This window comes from Muscardinus avellanarius (assembly GCF_963383645.1).
Source record: "Muscardinus avellanarius genome assembly, chromosome: 11".
NCBI classification, from domain to species: domain Eukaryota; kingdom Metazoa; phylum Chordata; class Mammalia; order Rodentia; family Gliridae; genus Muscardinus; species Muscardinus avellanarius.
This window is the reverse complement of record NC_137797.1, coordinates 36,872,887-36,895,679: the sequence shown is the minus strand read 5'-3', so window position 1 is coordinate 36,895,679 and position 22,793 is coordinate 36,872,887. Positions and strand designations below refer to the sequence as shown.

Genomic DNA, 22,793 nt, shown 5'->3' with positions numbered 1-22,793 from the left:
GATTTTTACAACTCTTAAGTTAGAAACTAATCTTCTGACTTATCCTCTATTACTATTTACACATTAGGCACCTTCATTTTCTGTCTTAGTTTCTTTCTTCATTTGCCGGCTTAGTTTCTTTTGCGCAAAGCTTTACTTTAGTGACTGATTATATATTACAAAATTCCCATGTTTCATCGCTACCAAAAATCTTTTGAGTGCACTCCTTTTTTATTCAGCGGTGTCCTTCACGGGATCCTCAGTTTCAGAATTTGTCCCCGTATGGGCCACCACCTGCCAGAGTCAGCCGGCAGAGTAGGGGTTCTGAAGTGAGGCATGAGGAAGAAGAGTTTTTAACCCTAACTTGGGGGAGCCGCCAGCCTAGTATCTCTACTGGTCGACCCCTGTTCATGGGTCAATATTTCCTACAGGTCGACGACTATGCCTGGGTCAGTATTCTCTATTGCGCGGACATTCCTGACCAATGCAGCTTCTGGGTCAATCTCGTCTTTATTACGCTGATGACGCCTTTGTTTTTCCAGAGGTATTTATACACAGCTACAAGTCAATCAACATTCTCGTGCTACCAGCACCAGAATACAATAAAGACCCATACAAAACACATCATTACAGATAGGTCAATCAGTGCCCTCGTGTCATCACCACCTGATCTTCTCTCAGACCTTTTTGAACTTTCCATAACCCCAAACCTTGTTGACTCTGGGCGAAGGACAGTCAGCTGAGTCAGAGACACCAATCTAGGGGAAAGCCTTAATGGCTCCCCACAAGCTACTTTACTAGGACATACACATTTAGAATAGTTAGCCAGGCATGGTGATGCACGCTTGTAATCCCAGTGCTTGGGAGGCTGAGACAGGAGGATCATGTAGGTTTGAAGTCAGCCTCAGCTACTTAGTGAGCCTCTCAGCAAGTTAGTGAGACTCTGTTTTCAAATAAAATACAAAATAGGTCTGGGAGTGTAGCCCAAAGGAAGAAAGCCTCTGAGTTCTAACCCCAGCACCACACACATACAAAAGAATAGTTAAATCATGTATCACTGACCTTTTTGGTCATACTTTCCTCTTTAACTCTAGTTTTCTTCCTTGACTTAAGCCTTAAGGTTTATTTCCTCTGATATCTTTACATCTACAACAGCTTTCTTTTGAAAACAGTGTTTCAATAATATATATTTCTAAACATTCTTATTAATCATTTCTGTGCTTTTATATCTTTTTTTGCAGTACTGAGTATTGAACCCAGGAACATTCTACCTCCAAGCTACAAACCAAGTCCTTTTTTATTAATTATTTGTGCATTGCAGTCATACATCTTAATGGGGTACAAGATGGTAGAGGCATACACGTACACATCACTTATTTATCCCTTCCTCAATTCCCATCCCATTTTCTCCCCCTCCCTCCTTCTCATGTTTGGCTTAGTGAATGACTTTGATATATGTTTTTCCAGAGGTATTTATACACAGCTACAAGTCAACCAACATTCTCGTGCTACCACCACCAGAATACAATAAAGACCCATAAAAAACACATCATTACAGATAGGCCTATCAGTACCCTCGTGTCATCACCACCTGATCCTCTCTCAGACCTCTTTGAACTTTCCATAACCCCAAACCTTGTTGACTCTGGGCGAAGGACAGTCAGCTGAGTCAGAGACACCAATCTAGGAGAAAGCCTTAATGGCTCCCCACAAGCTACTTTACTAGGACGTACACATTTAGAATAGTTAGCCAGGCGTGTTGTTAATATACATCATGTATACAAGGGAATTTCCCTCTTCTCCCCTCCCATCCCTCTCAGGTCACCTTATCTGCTCATATATAATTTCTCCTCCTTCATCTAGAATTTCTTCTATGACCCTTTTACTTTCTAGTTTCCACATATTAGGGAGAGCATCCAATTTTTTACATTTTTTTTACTGACTAATCTCACTTAGCATAATGTTCTCCAGTTCCATTCATTTTCTTATAAATGATATAATATTGTTCTTCTTTATGTTTGAGTAAAATTCCATTGTATACATATCCCATAGTTTTGTAATCCATTTATCTGTTGAGACATCTTGGCTGGTTCCAAAATTTGGCAATTGTGAATTGTGCAGCTATAAATATAGATATGCATGCCTTCTTTTGGGTAGATATTCAGAAGTGATATTGCTAAATCATATGGTAGGTTCATTCCCATTTTTCTGAGAATCCTTTTTACTGTTTTCCAAGGTGGTTGCACTAATTTGCAATGCTACCAACAATGTACTAGATTTCCCATTTCTCCACATCCTTGCCAACATTTGTTGTTGTTTGTGATTTTAATGATTGCCATTCTGGTTAGAGTTAGGTGAAATCTCTGTGTTGTATTGATTTGTATCTCTCTTGATTGCTAATGATGTTGAGCCTTTATTTATGTTTTGGATAGGCAGAATAAATATCATCAAAATGGCCATTCTTCCAAAAGTAATCTACAGATTCAATGCAAATCCCATTAATTTACCAAGATCATTACTCACAGACAGAAAAATCATTCCTTAAATTTATTTGGAACAACAAAAAAACTAAAGTAGACAAAGTAATTCTTAGCAATAAGAACCATGTAAGAAGAATCACAATACTTGACTTCAAACTATACTACAAAGCCATAGTAAGAAAAATAGCTTGGTACTGGCATAAAACAACCCATAGACCAACAGAGCAGAAGAGGAGACTCAGAAACAAATCTGCACACTTATAGCCAATTGATTATTGAAAAAGGGGCAAAAAACTTACATTGGAAAAAAAGATAGCCTCTTCAACAATTGGTGTTGGAAAAACTGGTTAATCATATGCCTAAAAATGGAAATAAACCCCATTTTCTCACCCTGCACAAGAGTTCAAGATGGGTCAAGGACTTGGAAATCAGACCAGAGATCTTGCAGCTCCTTGAAAAGAGCACAGGTGTAGCACTTCAACACATAGGCACAGGCAAAATCTTTGTCAACAAGAACCCAGAGGCACAAGAAACTAAAAGGCGGATCAATACATGAGATTTCATGAAACTGAAGAGCCTTTGTACAGCAAAGGAAGCTAACAAGAACATCAACAGAGAGCAAACAGAATGGGAGAAAAATTTTGCCAACTACTCCTACAAGAGAGCAAAATATCTAGATTAAACAGAGAACTCAAGAAACTCAGAACTATGAAAACAATAACCCATTCCCAATACATGGGATTGCATGAAACTGAAGAGCTTTTGTACAGCAAAGGAAGCTATCAAGAACCTCAACAGAGAGCCAACAGAAAGGTATAACATTTTTGTCTGATAGAGGACTAATATCTAGAATATACAGAGAACTCAAGAAAGTCAGCACTAAGAAAATAAATAACCAAATCAAGTAATAGGCAAGTGAACTAAATAGACACTTCACAAAAATTCAAATGGCCAATAAATGTATGAAAAAATGCTCAACATTATTAGCAATTAGACAGATGCAAATCAAAACAACCCCCAAGCCCTATTTTTTATTCTTTTTTTTTTTTTTTGAAATAGGGCCTCACTTAATTGCTGAGGCTGGTTGTGAACCTGCCATCCTCCTGTCTCAGCCTCCCAGGCAGTGGAATTACAAGCATGTACTACTATACCTGGCTTCTCTGCTTTTATAGCTAACGTCTGTCTCATCATTATAGTGTATAGTTGGGTTTTGCTAATTTTTACATTATATAGTGATATTATTTTTATTAAAGTATTCAGATTATATCTAGTTTAGTTGCCTGTATAATTTGGTGTGTGTGTGTGTGTGTGTGTGTGTGTGTGTGTGTGTTTGTGCCATATTTCTATTTGGCCTGTCTTTTATTTTATATTCAGTTCTGTGTTTTTGTTACAATATTACCTCTTTTGGCATAATTCAGATATTTTCTTTTTTATTCTCCTCTTAATTTATAGCTTGTTAGTAGTCAGTGGTTACCTTTTTCCATGTACTTTATTACTTCCTGCATAATTTGATTCCACTCAGAATCTTTTTTATTTTTTCCCCAAATGACTCCTTAGGATTTATTTTAGAATGGGTTTGTTTTTGGTGGCTTGTCAGTTTGTTTTTCTTAAAAACATTTTTTTTTTTTGCAGTACTGGGGATGGAACCTGGAGCATTCTACATCCAAGCTATACCCTCAGCCCTATTTTTTATTCCTTATTTTGAAACAGAGTCTCACTGAGTGGCAAAGGGCCTCACAAAATAGTTGAGGCTGTCTTTGAACCACGATACTCCTATCTCAGCCTCCCAAATGCTGGGATTACAAGTGTGCACCACCACACCCGGCTCTCTTAAAAATCTGAAGGTATCTTCTGTACATATAGAATTCTTATAGGCTTTCAGGATTAAAAGATCTCATTTTATTAGCTTCTTTTTCATAACTTACATTGAAATGTAACTATTACTTCTTATTCTTTCTTCACTGAATATATTGCTCTTGTACCACCACTTCTTAGTTCATAGCTAAGATTTAATTTTTTTGTTTTTTTAAACCTAATTATGATTTTCTTTGTATTTATTCTGTTTGAAGTAAGGGAGATCATACAGCTTCTTGAATTTGTAGTTGATGTCTTTCAATAGTTTGGAAAAAAAGTTATACAGATTTTTTTTTTTTTTTTTTGGTGGTACTGGGGTTCCTGGAAGCCCTTCTACCTCCGGGCTACACTCCCAGACCTATTTTTGCATTTGTATTTGGAAACAGGGTTTCCTAAGACAGCGCACACAGCTGGCTTTGAACCTGCGCAATCCTCCTGTCTCTGCCTCCCAAGCGCAGGGATTACAAGCGTGCGCCACTACACCCGGCTTGTTCTTTTCAATATTTCTTTTTTTAAGGTAAATATTGCCTGAAAAATACATATGTTAGGATGTTCAAGCATTTCACCTCTGTGTTTTGAATTTTATTTGAAAAAATTTTCCTTTTTGGTTCTCTTTTATTTTTACCTTTTAAATTGAAAAATTAGCCGGGCGTGGTGGTGCACGCTTGTAATCCCTGCGCTTGGGAGGCGGAGACAGGAGGATCGCGCAGGTGCGAAGCCAGCTGCACTGGCTTAAGAGACCCTGTTTCCAAAAATTTAAAAAAAGTATAAAATAGGGCTGGGAGTGTAGCATAGAGGTAGAAGGGCTTCCAGGAACCCCAGTACCACCAAATTAATTAATTAATTAATTAATTAAAATTATAAGAATGTATTATGTAGACCATGATGTTTTGAAGTATAATCATTGTTGAATGACTAAATACAGCTAATTAACATGAATTACCACACAATATTATCATTTTTGTATTGAGAATACATTTGCTTTCTTAGCATTCTTCAAAAATACCATATATTTTTAACTGATAACATGTTGTATGATAGATGTATTGAACTTATGCTGCTTATTATATAATTGAAATTTTGTATCATTTGAACATCTTTTCTTTCCTCTCCAAAACCACTCAAGTTCTGGGCATCACCCTTTATTTATATGAGACAACACTTCAACATATAGGCACAGATAGAAACTTCCTCAACAAGAGCCCAAAATCTCAGGAAATTAAAACAAGAATTAATAAGTAGGATGGCATCAAACTAAAAAATTTCTGCTCATCAAAGGAAATCATCAAGCATCTAAAGATAAAGCCTATAAAATGGGAGAAGATTTTTTTCCAGTTACCCTTCTGACCTATGTCTAATATCTAGAATATACAAAGAAAAAACTTTTCATTATAAAAAAACAATCAAGAAATGGGCAACTGAATTGTATAGACAGTTAACAAGAGAAGATACAAATGGCCAGTGAATACATGAAAAAATGTTCAACATCATTATCAATCAGGGAGATACAAATCACAACTACACTGAGATTTCATGTAACCCCAATCACAATGACAATCATAAAGAGGTCAAATAACAAGAAATGTTGGTGAGGCTGTGAGGAAATAGGCACTCTTCTCCACTGTTGGTGGGATTGCAAACTAGTCCGGCTACAGTGGCGACCAGTGTGGAGAGTCCTTAGAAACCTGGAAATGTACCCACCATATGATGCAGCCATACCATTACTGGTATTTTCCAAAGGGGTTGAAACCAGATAATTAAAGTAATATAAGCATAATCATATTCATAGCAGTATAATTTACAATAGCCAAACCATGGAACCACCCTAGGTATCCATCAACAGATGAATGGATTACAAAATTATGGGAAGTACACACTATGGAATTTAACTCAGCAATAAAGAAAAATAAAATTGCTTCATTTACAAGAAAATGGAAGGACCTGGAGAACATTATATTAAGTGAGATTAGCCAAACACCAAGAGTGAAGGGTCATATATTTTCTTTTATGTGCAGGATAGGGGGTAATTAGGATACAAGAGAGACTCCAGATGATGAGGAGAAAACTCTGGAAAGCCAGGGAGGTGATATAAGAGTAGAGGTGGAAGACTTAGATTTATTAATAGAAATACTTCCATAGTAGTATGTATACACATATATACTATGTGTATACATGTGAATATATACCAACATCGATCTGGGCATTCTGTATTGGGACGGAGGGAACTTGGGAAGGAGAGCATCAAGAGTGTGTGCATGTATGTCATTGTCAACATGATTTACATTATGATGTGAGATTACAATGCCCAATAAAAGCATAAAAATGATTCTGTGAGATCAACTTTATGATTCCATATATATAAGTTAAATCATATGATATTTGTCTTTTTGTGTCTGGCTTATTTTATTTAGTATAATGTCCTCCGTATTTATTTATATTGTTTCAAATGCCATGATTTCATATATATATATATATATATATATATATAATTATAGTACTTGGATTGGAACCCAGGGGCAATCTACCTCTTAGATACACCCCAGCTATATATATATATATATATATATATATATATTTTTTTTTTAAATTTATTTTTATTGGTGCACTGTATTCATACATCATAGTAGGATACATACTTTTGTAGACATACATGCACACTTTTCCCAGTCAGCCCCCACCCAATCCCCACCCCATTCTCTCCCTATCCCTCCCTCCCATGCTTGGCTTAGTAGTTGACATCTAGTATTACGGCAATTTATCTAAAATTAAAAATGATAATCTCACATAACAGTTTCATTTGTCTGATACCAAGCTTTTGATGACTTAAAGATAACATTTCAATATTTCTTTTTGCTTTCTTTCTTACCAGAGAATATTTTTTTTCTATTTTTAGGTGAAACTATCATATATTTATATATTTATTTTTCAGAAAAAAATCTATCCTAATATGGAATATGGACTCTAGGTACCCAAAACGATCTTGAAAAAGAACAAAGCTAGAAGATATATATTTTCTGATTTCAAACCATATAAAGCTACAATAATTGAAACAGTGTAGTACTATTCTAAAGGCAGATATATAAACCATTGGAATTAAATAAAAGCCTAGAGCTAAATTCTTCCCTATATTGTCAAGTTATTTTTGACAAGGTTTCCACGAACATTTGGTGGTGGAAATATTAATCTTTTAACTAAATATTGTTAAAAAATAATAATTACATGGAAAAGAATAAAATTGGACCCTTACCTAATCCCATATACAAATATTAACTCAAAATAGATAATAGACCTAAATATAAATCTTAAGACTATAAACTTTTAGGAGAAAATCTGGGTCATTAAACCTCACAACATTGAAATTGGCAGTGATTTCTTGGTTATGATTTCAAAGGCACAGGCAACAGAGGAGTATACAAACTCCCTAAAAAAAAAATTGTATATCCAAAGACAATGTAAACAGAGTTAACAGTTACTAATAGAATGGGATAAAATATTTCCAAATGCTATATCTGAAGGTGTATTAATATTTTTTTTTTTTTTTTTTTTTTTTTTTTTTTTTGGTGGTACACGGGTTCCTGGAAACCCTTCTACCTCCAGGCTACACTCCCAGACACCTATTTTTTTTTATATTTTTATTTGGAAACAGGGTCTCTTAAGCCAGCAGGGCTGGCTTCGGACCTGCTTAAAATTCCTGCTATCTCCACCTCCCAGTCGCAGGGATTACAAGCATGTGCCACCACGCCTGGCTTTATTTTTTTATTTTTTATTTTTGAAACAGGGCCTCACTGAGTTGCAAAGGGTCTCACTAAGTATCCGAGGCTGCCCTCGAACCTCAATCCTGTTACATTCCTAATTTTGGCTTTCCTACTCTTTTGTTCTAGAATTTCTACTTGGTTCTTTTCTGTAAAGTCCACTTACATGTTGAAGTTTTATGTCATCTATATTTTCTTGCACATTTTACGTTAGGTATGTTTTGTTTTTACTTTTTTATAATGTGCTTTTTTCGGTTCATTTATGGTCTCACATCATAATGAAAATCATGTTGACGGTGACATACATACCCACAGCACTTAGTGCCACTCCCCTTCCCCACTGCCTCCCAAGCTTTTTTAATTAATGCAATGTCTGTATCTCTTAGTTGTTTACTTCTATTGGATATTTATCTCTTGGTTTTTAGTTGATCTTCTTTCCTTGCATTTAATCTTTGGTTAAGTACCAAACTTGATGTAAAAATGTAAAGACCCTTGAAAATGCTTTTCTTTTCTAGAGTCTTAACTTTATTCTGGCAAGTGGATATTTTATAGGCAGAGATCTTTGTGAAGCTATTTTCAAGCTTTGTTATAGTTATTCAGTTTCTTGGTTTTCTTAGAGTTAAACCAGTTTGATGAAGGCCGGGGTATAAATCAGGTTTTTTTTTTATGTTATTTGTCTCTGAATTCCAATTTTTCTCTACTCTATTAAGTAACTGAAAAAAAAATTCTTAGATTTTTAGCACCCAGTTGTACTATGATCCTTACATTTCATTTAAAAATGTTCCCTTTGGAATTGGAAAACATAGGAAAGAAAATTTCATACAGGAGTATAAGCTCACATTTCTTTAGTACTCTCAACTCTGAGATTTTGGTACTTTAATCCCCGATGCCTTCAATATATCTTCCTTTATTCCAGTGAAACTCCTACAAACAGGCCTCATATTTATGACCAACACTTTTTTCTTATTATAAGTTGCTTTCAAAAGAGAAATACAGATTTCACAGCAGCTGAGACTCTACTATCTGGGATCTTGGCTCCTGATAAGAGAGACATTCTACCTCTGAGCTATACCTTTAGTCCTCTTTTATTGTTTATTTTGAAACAGGTTGTCACTAAATTGTGGAGGGCCTCACTAAGTTGCTGGGGCTAGCTATGAAACTGCTATCCTCCTGTCTCAGCTACATCAAGAAGATAGTGCACTATGACCAAGTTGATTTCATTGGCTCGACATGCACAAGTCAACATACAAGAATACAAAAATGCCCACTATTGCCACTGATTTTCAATATAGTACTGGAGAGTCTTGCCAGAATGATAAGGCAAGAGATGGATTTGAAAGAATTCAAATAGAAAAAGAAGAACTGAAAAGATGTCTATTTCAGATTATGTGATCCTATATTTAGAACACTTAAAAATTCAGTGCAAAGACTACTAGAGCTGATTAACAAGTACAATAAGACACCCAAAGCAAAGTGTCTGGGTACAAAAATCAAACAAAAAAATTCGTAGGTTTTCTATATGCCAACCATGAATCTGCTAAAAATAAATCCAGAAAGTAATTCTATTCACAATAATTTCAAAAACAATAAAATACCTAAGAATAAATCTAAACAAGTAGGTTAAAGACCTCTACAGTGAAAATTATTAAAAAAAAAAACTAACTTAAGAATTTGAAGAAAATCTTAGAAGATGAAAAGATCTCCCATGTTCTGGGATAGGCAAAATAAATATTTTCTAAGTGGCCACTCAGCAAAAATGATCTACAGAGTCAGTACAGTCCCTGTCAAAATGCCAATGTCATTCTTCACAGACCTATAAAAATCAGTCCTAGATTTTATATGGAGAAATGAAAGATCTAGAATACTCAAAGCAATTCTCAGAAATAAGAACCATGAGCCAGGTGTGGTGGTGCACACTTGTAATCCCAGCATTTGAGAGGCTGAGACTGGAGGATTGCAGTTTGAGGACAGCCTCAGCTATTTAGTGAGGCCCTTCATAGCTTAGTGAGATTCTGTTTCAAAGTAAAGAATATAAAATAGGGCAGGGGGTGTAGCTTGGAGGTCGAATACCCCTGGGTTCCATCCCCAGAACAGCCAAATAAAAAAAAAAAAAAGAAAGAAGAGCCATGTTGGAGACATCACAATTCCTGATTTCAAATTATACTACAGAGTTACAGTAATAAAAACAGCATGGTATTGGCACAAAAACATGCACATAGACAAATGGAAAAGAATAGATACAGAAATTCACATAATTATAGCCAAATTTTCACAATGGTGCCAAACACATATGTTGGAGAAAAAACAGCCTTTTCAGAAAAGGATGTTGGGTAAAACTGGTTATTCATTTGTAGAAAAATGAGATTAAATCACTACCTCTTACTCTGCACAAGAGTCAACAGTAAATGGATCAAAGACCGATAAAGTAGACCAGATACTATGAAATTACTAGAGAAAGTCATGGTTCTAATAATCCAAAAGTAGGTAGAAACTTTCTCAATAAGACACCCAAAGTCTAGGGAATAAAATGTGAATTAATAAATGGGATTGTATTAAACTAAAAAGTTTCTGCTCATCAAAGGAAATGATTAAAAGTTTAAAGAGAGAACCTACATAATGGGAGAAGAACTGTGCCAGGTATTTCTCTGATAGAGGATTAATATATAGAATATATAAAGTACTTACAAGACAACACTAAACAAACAATCTAATCAAGAAATTGGTTTACTAAATACACATTTCATAAAAGAAGAGATAAAAATAACCAATAAATACATGAAAAGATGTTCAACATCACTGACAGAGAGATGCAAAATAAAACTACACTGAGATTCCATCTAACCTTATTCAGAATGACAATCATCAAGAAGTCAAATAACAATAAATGCTATCAAGGATGTGGGGAAATGGGAACTCTTCTATACTGTTTGTGGGATTGCAAATTAGTGGAGCTGCTATGAAGATCAGTATGGAGATTTCTCAGAAAATTGGGTATATATCCACTGTATCATGCAGCTATACCATTCCTGCATAATTTTCCAGGACTGAAGTCAGAATGCTATAGTAATATGTGCATATCCATGTTTATAGCACCACAGTTCTTAATAGCCAAATTACAGAACCAACCTAGGTGTCTACTAACAGATGAATGGGTTATACAATTATGGGATATACACACAATGGAATTTTACTCAGCAATAAAGAAGAACCAAATTACATAATTTGCAGGAAAATGGGTGAACATGGAGAACATTAGTTAAGTGAGATTAGCCAGGCACAGAAGGTGAGGGGTCATATGTTTTCACCCACATGTGGAAACTCAGGAGTAATTGGGATATAAGAAAGATTCTAGATAATGGAGGAAAAACTCCAGTGCAGCCAGGTTAGTGGAATAGGGAAAGGAGGAGGGTGGGAGAGGAAAATCAACAAAGAAAATTCCAGTGACATTAAGAATGTAGGTGATAGAAGTGGGTGTGGTCGCGCACGCTTGTAATCCCCGCTCTTCGGAGGCTGAGACAGGAGGATTGCACAGGTTTGAAGCCAGCCTCAGCTACTTAGTGAGGCTCTCAGCAACTTAGTGAGACCTTGTTTCCAAATAAAAATATAAAATAGGTATGGGAGTCTAGCCCAGAGGTAGAAGGCCTCTGGGTTCCACCCCCCAGTACATACACAAAAAAATGTGGGTGAGAAAACCACTGTCAAACTCAGTAGCCTGTGTAGGCAACCAGTGGAGTGGAGAGGTAGCTGGGGAAAGCCCTCCAAGTGCTGTGTGCATTTAATGTCATTATCACTGTGAACGACATTATGTTGTCAGACTATAATGCACCAATAAAAGTTACTTTTTAAAAGACTGTACTAAGCCAAAACTGCCCAAGCTACATGATGTTTAACAAAAATTGACAAAAAGTTGGAAATTGTTCTTTATTATTTTTCAAATGTCCACCCACAGTTCCCTGAGACTATTTTTGCTTTATGACTTGGGGGAGGGTGGTGCCTCCATAGACTCCAAACCTCAATTAAATAAAAAAGCTTTGATTTAATGCAAAAAAATAAAAATGAAGTGTAAAAAGTTCAGGAAATAAAACTTAGAATCAAAGCCGGGCGTGGTGGCGCACGCTCATAATCCCCGCGCTTGGGAGGCGGAGACAGGAGGATCGCGCAGGTTCCTAGCCAGCCATGCTGGTTTAAGAGACCCTGTTTCAAAAATATAAAATAGGTCTGGGAGTGTAGCCCGGAGGTAGAAGGGCTTCCAGGAACCCCAGTACCACACACACACACACACACAAAAAAAAAAAAACAACTTAGAATCAATAAATGGGATGGCATAAAATAAAAAGTAGCAAAGGAAATAAGCAAGAATCTGAAGGTTGAGCCTACAGAATGGGAGAAAATCTTTAACACCTACTCCTCTGATAGAGGGTTAATATCTAGAATATATAAAGAGCTTGGGCACTAAGAAAAAACAACCCAATTAGAAAATAAACTAATGAGGTAAAGAGACGCTTTTAAAGCATGAGAAATGACAAATAGCCAGTAAGTATATGAAGAAATGTCCAACATGATTAGCAATCAGGAAAATACATGATGTGTTTTCATAAACACCAAAGTCAATCACTAAGCCAAACATGAGAAGGAGGGAGGGGGAGGGAATGGGGTGGGAATTGGGGAAGGGGTAAATGAGTGATCTGTGCATGTATGCCTCTACCATCTTATACCTCATTAAAATGTATGACTACAATGCACCAATAAAAAAATTTAAAAATTAGAACAGTTTCAACACATCTGATAGATTCACAATTTCAATTATATTTTTATTGCCACATCTGAGTAATCAAATTATAGGAACTTTCCAGAGGGAAAAAAAACACTCTGGCTTATTAATGTTTCTTATTGTGTGAATTTTGTTGTCCCATATTCATTTTTATTGTAATATTGTTCACACAAACACTGTCCGCATTTGGCCCAACGTATTAAAAGAATTAATTAATTTAAAGCTTATTAAACAAATGTTTTCTTATATTTGAACACAAGAGAGAAGATAGGAAACAAAGATGTTAGTAATTGAGGAGAGTGATCAGTAGAATCGTGAAAAAGGATCGGGGGAGGTACAGAGGGGAAAAGGAAGAACAAATCAAAGAAACAACTCAAATGATGCCTATATTAAAGTCGCACTACCAATCTTACTATTATGTAATGGAATGAGTGGATAGTGAAGTGGGACCGGGAGGGAAGCACACAAAGAACTGTGCCTGTTTGTTACTATGACTTCATTACAATGTATAACTACAGTACACCAATTATAAAAATTAGAAAGACGCAAATCAAAACTACACTGATTTTCTGTCTAACCCCATCAGAATAGCAGTCATCAAGCATACAAACAATAATATATGCTGGTGAGAGTGTGGGGGAATAAAAACTCATACACTGTTGGTATGAGTGTAAATTAGTACAGTCAGTCACTATGGAAATTAGTATGGAGTCTCCTTGAAAGATTAGAAATGGAACCACCATATGACCCAGCTACATCACTCTTCGGTATCTTACCAAGATAATTAAAATCATAATACTATAGTGGACCAGGCATATTCATATTTATATCATCCTAATTCACAATAGCCAAATTATGGAACCAACCGAGGTGTCCATCAGCAGATGAAGTGATAAAGGAGATGTATATATACGCACACAATGGAATATTAATCTGCCATAAGAAAGAATAAAGTCATATCACTTGCAAAAAATGTATGGAACTAGAGAATATTATGTTCAGTGAGAAAAGCCAGTGAAGGTTTGGAAAGTGAAGAGTCATATGTTTTCTCTCATATGTAGAATGTAGAAAGAAACAAAAGGACTTCATATAGGGAGAATAGAATAGTGTAAGAGGATTTGGGGAAGTTGGCGGAGAAGGGAAAAAGGAGGAGTGAGGAAGGAAACCGTTTGCATAATGTTATGTCTCTGTATGAAGTTATCACTACCAATCTCATTAACGTACAGGGAGGCAGAAATGGGGAGCAGGGTGGCAAGTAGAAGGAAATACAGCAAGTTGTGTGTAGATGGATTTTTGTGAAATGTTGAACTTCACTATTATGTGTAATTACAGTGTACCAATAAAAGTCTTTAAAATGGTAACACTAAAACAAAAGAGTGGCATGTTTATAACTTAATACATATTACTCTTGACTTTGAGATTTCCCTCAATATGCCAGGTAATGCAGATGCACTTATATTAGTAAATATAATTTTTATAAATCAGTATTCTTGGTCATATGTTGTTGGTTGTAATTGTACATTTACTAAGTATCTTCAGCATTTTATAAAACTTTTTTTAAGTTTCTAGGAATTTCTAAGAGACGGTGAGTAAAGAATTATTCTGGAATGCTATAAGTTTATGACCTTACATTTAAACCAAGAAAAGTATTTTCAATGTTTTCTGCACTGTTAGACATCATTTTTTCTTTTTGCAGGACTAGGGGTGAAACCCAAGGGCATTCTACCTCTGAACTATACCCCCAGCCCTATTTTTTATAATTTATTTTATTTTTTAAACTCACCAATAAGATTTAATAGTTCCAAATCTGTATGCATACAATGTATAAAAATATATGTAGATACAAAATATGTGGGGTACAATGTCAAAAACAGGGTCTTAGTGAGTTGCAAAGGGCCTCACTAAGTACCCGAGGCTGTCTGTGAACCGCGATCCTCCTGTTTCAGCCTTCCAGATGCTGGAATTACAAGTTTGCACAACCATGCCCAGCTTGACATCAATTTAAAAACAGATTTTTCTAAACTCATATAAGCTTTACAAGCTTAAATCAGGTATGTGTTCTTAAACCAGGAACATCACTCATTCTTTATGTATATAATAAGGCAAAGAGGTCACTGTGTCATGTAGGACCTTGTCCTGCTGCAGAGAGAAAACAGCTGCATTTCCAGAGAACATAAAAGGGAGGTGGTGTTTACATAAAAATATATATCCTTGTGAATAATATCTGAGTAAAAGTCAGCTCCTCACCAAATACTCCTTTGCCATAGCCACTCACCAAGTTGTTTCTCATAATATTGTCTCCTTCAAATCTTCACATCTTCATTGTAGCTGTTTTCAACAGAATAATAATTCTAATTCAATTATAGCTGATGTGTGTTGGCCCCTTGATCTTCCCTTGAATATAGATTTTCCTCTATTGGTCATTCAAAAAGGAATTTAAAAATCAAACCCCTGAATCCTGTTTGTAATTTTGTATCAAATAGCAATTCTTTTGTTTTTAACAGATCACCCACCAAATTTATTTTTCTTCCTTCATGAGCTAAGCAAAGTGTTTTGGTTGTAAATTCAGTGGGAGTTTACCAAATTCCTGGCATAAGTTAACTAGTAGTTGCCATTAGCCACTTAAATGTGCTACAGATAAATTACCATATCTTATTTTCTTAACTTCCTCAGACTAACAAAGCAAGTTTCTGTCATGTCAACTTTTTCATTTAAAAATCTGACACATAGCCTCTTGTATGCTTTTATTGTAGTGCCTCTTTGAGCTATAGCCATTGTTTCTGGATGCCATTTTCAAACCTTTTCTTTTTTTTATGAGGATGAGGAGGGACACTAATGATTCTGGTGAGAGAGTTGTCTCTCTTGTCCATTTTCTCCCTCTCCTCCTCTCCCTCTCTCCTCCTCTCCTTCTCTCTTCTCAATAAAGCTTTACTAAGCTCACCAAATGCTGTATGCATGTATGCTACTATCACTATGAAATGCATTAAGACGTGAAGCTATAAAATGCCAACAAAAGCATAAAATGCAAAAAATACTAAAACAAAGTTTTTGACAAAAGTTGTATGCTTTTGTGTAAGACATTTTGAAATATACATACATTGTGAAATGGCAAAATTAAACGTATTATCATATGCATTAACTCATACTTATCATTTTTGTGGTGAGAATGGTAAAAGTCTTTGTGACTTTCAAGAATACATCTCTTGAACTTATTACTCTTACTGAAAAATAGCAAATCTTAAACCAGATATGTATTTTTAAACAAGCTGTTACTGTACTATATATGCTAATAATCTCTACCTAAAATCTGACAAAATACTTAACTGAATAGAGGTACCACATTTATGTGCTATTCGAGTAACATAACTTTGATTAGATTTCCTAAAAATAAAACCATAAGTAAAAGTTTTTCATAGCAGTGCCACCTTTAATTAGTATGTCTTAATTCTACCTTTCCAGTGGTCTTCCAAAGGGTAGTTAAGAGATATTGAAGTTGTGTAAATGGAAGATAATATTTACATCTCCTCAGAATATAATCAGTCTAGTTTTAAATAAAATGTTCATTTGACAGCCTTTAAAAATCAATCAGTATTCTGATTGTCTTTTTTCATTAATAATCCAAAAATACTGTAGATCCACAAGCTTATTTAGAACCACAAAAGGCTATATCTAACATAATCTAAGCTATATTAGGTAACCCAATTAAATAAAATCGAGATAATTATATCTTAAATAACACTAATATTCTTAGTATTGTTTCATTATAGAAAGGGAGAATCTGGAAGTTCTGTAAATGGAATAAAGATGTTTCACACTGAAGAGATAGAAAGTTTAAAATAGGAATTTGAAAATCTAAGTTTAATTTTTTCATTCAAACAGTTGAATTAGAGAACAGTAATATTATAAATCATGTTCCTTACATTGTTTTATTCATTGCTACAAAATAACTTTTTTGTGATACTGGAGATTGAAACCAGGGACATTCTTCCTCCAGTCCTATTTTTTTTTAATTTTTATTTTGAAACAAGGCCTCACTGAGTTGCAAAGGGCCTCACTAAGTAGCTGAGGCTGTCTGTGAACCACAATCCTCCTGTCTCAGCCTCCTGAATGCTGAAATTACAAGTATGTGTCACCACACCTAGCTCACAAAAAAATCTTGTTTTCTATTCATTTAGACAGTTTGTAAAAGTTTGAAAAACTAAGAAAAAGGAAGCTTATATAGAGAGCTTAAAGAAAGTTCATATTAATATGTTATTATAAATTTTCAATAATGATGTTTGCTGAAATTCAATTTGTATTTTATTATAAAGAGCTAAAAGATGATTTCCCTCAGTTATGTGTAAGTGTGGCTCAGAGTCATAGTTATAAATGGTTAAATATGCAGAACAATCCTCAGCTCACTCTAGCAAGAACTAAAATATTAAGTTCTAAGTTTATCCAAAACTTGGGAATGAAAAGTGGTGCATATCCTCTCAAAATAGCAAGTAGCAGATTTCTTGCAAATGAAAATTCTGATATACTTGGTAAACATTAGTAGTATATAAGACAGTTTATAAGAAACTTTGTAAAAGTTATGCAAACCAAACTTGTCCATTTTAATGTCACTATTTGTGCAGGAGGCCTTAGAGAAAGAATGGCTAGTTTTGGATTCCTCCCGTTTCCCTTCACAAACACTGCCTCTTTCAAACCAGCTGCACTGGCCAAAGGTAACATGTCATGGAAACTTCTAAGTGCTCCGTCTTTGCTCATGTCTTAAGGCTTTGCTATGCTGCAGTGATTAATAATACAATTTATTGACTTGAAAAACATAATTACTTTTAGAAGCCTTTGACTTCCTCCTCATTCCCAGATGTAATTTTTCATGTAGCTTTTCTTTCATTTACTCCTAATTTTTTTTCTTTATTTTGGATTTCTTTCAACACTTTATTTCACAGTAGCAAGGGGAAAAAAAGCCATGATAGGCTTCAGCTGCATATTTGGCAGTGGACTAAAATCACTAGTTGACAGCACTTTAAAAATACAAAAATATGCATCACGAGGGCAGCAGCTGAAGATTCTCAGTCAAAGGTCAATAGCCAGCAATATCTGTTATTTATTTGATAATCTTTGAAGTTTTGTTTTCTGAGATTTTTAAAGGATCTTTCCAGTTAATCATTTTATATATGCAAATAATCCCCAAAGTATATTCTTCATAATTTTAAACAAAAGGCATTTATGCATATTCCAGAAATTTATTTTATAAGAATTTAATTTTAAAATGAGTTTACCTTGTGAAGTTACTTGGTAATATGCACATAAAGTAATGTAACTGCTGACGTTTTTTAATTTGGTCTATACTTATTTACATTTTTTTTCTGATAAGGTCTCTGGAACCTTGAAATATGATAATGCTTTATTTAATTTACCAAGTCACCCAGCTCAAGCATGGCTATGTAATGAAAAAGAAAATTTGTTTTCATCAGAATATACACAACTAAATAGCAGGTAAACTAATTTTTTCTCTTAGAAGATCTTCCTATGAATGACAAAAATATTACATTTCATACAAGGGCATGATTTAAAAATAGATATTAATATACTTGTTTAAAAGATAGAACAATATTTGATGTTAAAATACTATTTGATGGAGCTTCTGGTGTAAGAAAAAAAGTGATTTAACATTAATTAGTTGCATTAAAGCAACTAAAAACGTATGTTTGGCAAAATAATGTAATTGTAAACAAGTGCATCTTTACTGCTTTATAGGTAGAGATAAGGATTAGAATAAAAAATCTCAGAGCTTCATTACTTTTCGGCAAACAGATTGAAATATGCTCCAAGTAATTGTAATGTAAACATTTTAAATTAATGGCAGACTTTTATTGCTTTTCAAGATAAAGTTTTTTCTGTAACTTAAATGGACTATATTTCCAAATTTGAGACAACACAAACAACTTGTAGTTTTAAACAGTGCTGATATACTTGTGTTGATTCAGTTAAAAGTCGTTTATTTCTGTTACCAGATCAGAAAATAGAACTTTATCCTGGACACCTGAATCAAAGACCAGTAGAAAGAGTCTGCTAAAATCTGAAAGAGAAGAAAAAATTTCAGAAGAATGGTATGTAGTCTATTTTACATTTAAGAGTTAAGAAACAGAAACTAATAAATATCCAAGGCAGATATTTTTCAAGATTTAACTGTCTTTATTAATTAAAAAAATAACTGTCTAATTAAATTGCAGTTTCTTAAATGGAAATGCAAATTTATTTTAGTATGATGGAATTCAAATATGTTTATCTATAGGTATATCTAAATATGGTCTGGGTTTTTTTGCCTCTATTAAATTTATCTTTGAATAGGGGCTTTAAGGACATTTCTACTGCTCAGCAAATGCTGAAGAGGGCACAGAAAATGAAATCAAAGAAACTAAAGAAAAAACTAGGTGAGTAATTTGATGCTTCTTGAATAATAACTATATGTTATATCGAAGATAAATTATTTTAAAATGTATTTCCAAATTACTTTTATAAGAAAGAAATGAATGCACAGATGAATATGTTTAAGATAATGACAGAAAAAATAAACTTAAAATTTAGAGAAAATTATCCTATTACATTGAATGATTTATTATACCTTACAAGTTTTTAACTTTTCCCCTCTGTTTTTTACTTACTTTACTATAGATTATTCTATCTAATGTGTCCTGAGAATTACATTATAATTTGTTTCGTTTCTACACTGGTTCATTTTGGGGGCTGTTGATTCTAAAGAGCATCTGCTCCTTGTGCTTATTCCAATGTGTGCTCTTAAATTGCTGGGTTATTTCATAAATTATATAAATCCAATCATTTCATGGATGTTAGCTATTAAAACTCTTACAATTTGACACTTGGAATGAAGCACAGTTTGCATATTTTTGGAAACTGATAAATGTTCAAAGGGGTCTGTTCTAATCTACTTGCCAGGTTGCTCTTTGTGTGTCTCTGGACATCTCTTACCATTTTAGTATAGCTACTTAATGTGTGGAGGAGTTTAGAGATGCCAGCACAAGGAACAGCAAGTTAGCATCATGTTATATCTTTAATGAAAATTATTTAAAATTATTTACATGCAACTTTTACTTCTAACTTTATAAACTGATTAACTCATAGGCTCAATATAAGTAACTGGGAGTCTTACAAAAACAGTTTTTGTCATGAAAGAAATCCATATTTTTATCGTCCTATCTTATATACTCATACAAATAAGTATTAGACATTAGTTTATCTTTATTGATAGTATTATTTTTATTAGTCTTAGTGGAATTCTGAGAAATATATATGTATTAAGTTTAAAAATAGAAATGAAAAAGCCAAAATACCATTAATTTGCAGGGAGTAACTGATATGTGTTAACACATCACTGACTATTGAAAAATTATAGGGGATTCATTTTAGTTTTTAGAATTATTCAACTTTTTTCTTGGTGTTATATTAGCGATTGTCTCAATTTTATATTTTATCTCTTTGAGAGAAGTAAAATTTTAATTGTGTACTAAAATTTGTCCTGTTTAGATATTGGAATTTTAAGCATTTAAAAGAAAATATAGATTTATCTCAGTCTTCTGAATGCTCATCTTAGAAACTCCTATTAAATTCACCACGGTCCTGTGAATGGAAGGCTGTGTAGTGGTCACCCCAGTGAAGGAGTAACTCTAAAACCTTAGCAATAATGAGACTCTTTTAGTTCTGGAGATGTGGAGTCCATTAGAGTAAATCAGTATTAGTTTAATAAACTTTTATTGAAGTGATGGATATTTCTGTCTATCCTCAAGCATATCAAAAAGCACAGCTCTTTTGAGAATAAAAAATTTTCTGAAAATGCTGGGGCAAATTCAATTGTGAAAAAAGTTTAAGAACTAATTCAGCTAATGTTAAAAAATAATTATTGCTTATGTCCAAGGACATTTTTTATATTCAATATATTTTTATTTTTATTTTTATTGGTGCACTGTAGTCTCACATCATAATGTGCTTGATACATTTTTAAAAATATTTATTTATAGTGTTCCCAGTAGCCTCCTGTAGTGAAAACTGAGGTAAGGTTTATCTTGTCAGAGTTTCCATATAATTATTCTCTGGAAATATATAATTTTTCTTGATAATTATTTTAATTGAGAGTTTGCTTTGGTTGAGTGCTTTTTTGATAAATCAGCATGTTACATATTGTGTTTTAGCAAAGGATTCAGTAATATATGCTCATGCATAAATATCATTAATGGCCACAATTGAATATAACTAGGCAAAAAAAAAAACTTATTTAATCAGTCACAAGGGGGCATGATAGGGTAACAAATAAAAAAGTAGAGCTAGAGGTCCAATTTAGCAACTACATCTTTAACTTACCACTTTAAGAGTGGTCATTAAGCATGTTCTTTCAGATAAAAGAACATGTTATTTTTATAGATATTATTACTTTAATTACAAGATTGTAACTCAGATTTTATTTTAGTACTGTTTGAGATTCTGAACCTTGGTTATACTTTAGTTTTATCAAAATATTTTATCAATGAAACAAAAGCAATTTTTCTTACAAGTTTGAATGTTTAAATTTGAAATGTACTTATAATTATGCTTTCTATTATTGTCACTCACATTATATTATCCTCTACTCTTCCTTTACAACACATATTCAGGTTAGAAATAATAAGGGAGATTAAAAGTGAAAAAGATTGACAAAGTATGTCTCCAATTATTACATTTTATTTACCTTGTATTAGGTTGATGATATAGCACTTCTGTCATTTTCCATCTGTAAGCCATAGAAGACTCTGTCTTGGGTTTTCTGCTTAAAGAATAAAAAAAATTTTTACTACCTTTCCCAGTTTAATATTTCAGGCAATGTGTTCTATGCCATTAATTTACTTGAATATATTCCAAATAATAGCCATGATTTAAATTTTTACTCACTAATGAGCTAAAATGTTTTAAATACTCAAATTATATTCAAATATTTAAATTTCACTCATCTTTTAAAAATATATATATATGAATATAATATATTCGTTTTTAGGCAATTTGTCAACTTGTAATTTTCAGGCCACCAGAAGGCAGCATTGCCCATAAAACTGCTGCAAGAGTAGCCAGTTCGGTAGGAGTAGGGAAAGTAGTAGATGCTACTTATTATTAGATCTATATATTAGTCGGGCGTGGTGGCGCACACTTGTAATCCCCGCGCTTGGGAGGCGGAGACAGGAGGATGGCGCAGGTTTCAAGCCAGCCTTGCTGGCTTAAGAGACCCTGTTTCCAAATAAAATATAAAATAGGTCTGGGAGTGTAGCCCAGAGGTAGAAGGGTTCCATCCCCAATACCACAACAAAAAAAGTAGATCTATATATTAGCTGGAATAACTATGTTCTAAAATCTAGCAAAGCAGTGATCCTCCAGGGCGTGGTAAATAAATGCAGAGTATAGAAATAATTCAGGTTTGTCCACGAAAACTCCTAGAGCAAGTTGCTCAGAAGCAAGCACTTAATAATATATCATTTGGATCATTTATATATTTATCTTAGTCATAGAATACAGGCAAACAATATTTTGATTAAGGTAAAAATGAAAACAGGACAAAAGGCATATCGTTAATTACTTTTAGAAAGTGGGATGTAATGGAATCAGTTGCAGATAGGGGGAGATTAATACAGAAGCAAGGAACAGAGGGCGCGTGGGTGTGGACATTGGGGAGACTTGGAATTGATGACTTCTATTGGTGTTAAGTGGACCCATCTGCTTTAAAAAGAAGCAGGAGAATGAGGAGACCTGAAGGAGGAGGAGGATGTGATTGGAAGCCATAAGATGAAGTCTCAGATAGTGAGGTGTTATCATGATTTACTCAGTTTATGTTTGGGTTATGGTTGTTGTTTTTCTTGTAATTGTTTTTCCCCTTATGATTGACAGTGGCTTGAACCAATGATGACTGGTCTTGGTTTAGGGGCTGTTTCC

At 34.0% G+C, this 22,793-nt stretch overlaps 1 protein-coding gene across 1 annotated transcript in view; it reads left to right on the top strand.

Annotated features, from left to right (window-relative positions):
* Positions 1-22,793, top strand: part of LRRIQ1 (leucine rich repeats and IQ motif containing 1) — a gene marked incomplete at both ends in the record, with an annotated part of 216,869 nt that overhangs the window by 99,645 nt on the left and 94,431 nt on the right. Inside the window, 4 exons of the mRNA XM_080704824.1 lie at positions 17,453-17,542; positions 18,199-18,320; positions 18,839-18,934; positions 19,176-19,258. Coding sequence (XP_080560950.1) covers positions 17,453-17,542; positions 18,199-18,320; positions 18,839-18,934; positions 19,176-19,258 — 391 coding nt within the window. The remainder of the gene's footprint in view (positions 1-17,452; positions 17,543-18,198; positions 18,321-18,838; positions 18,935-19,175; positions 19,259-22,793) is intronic.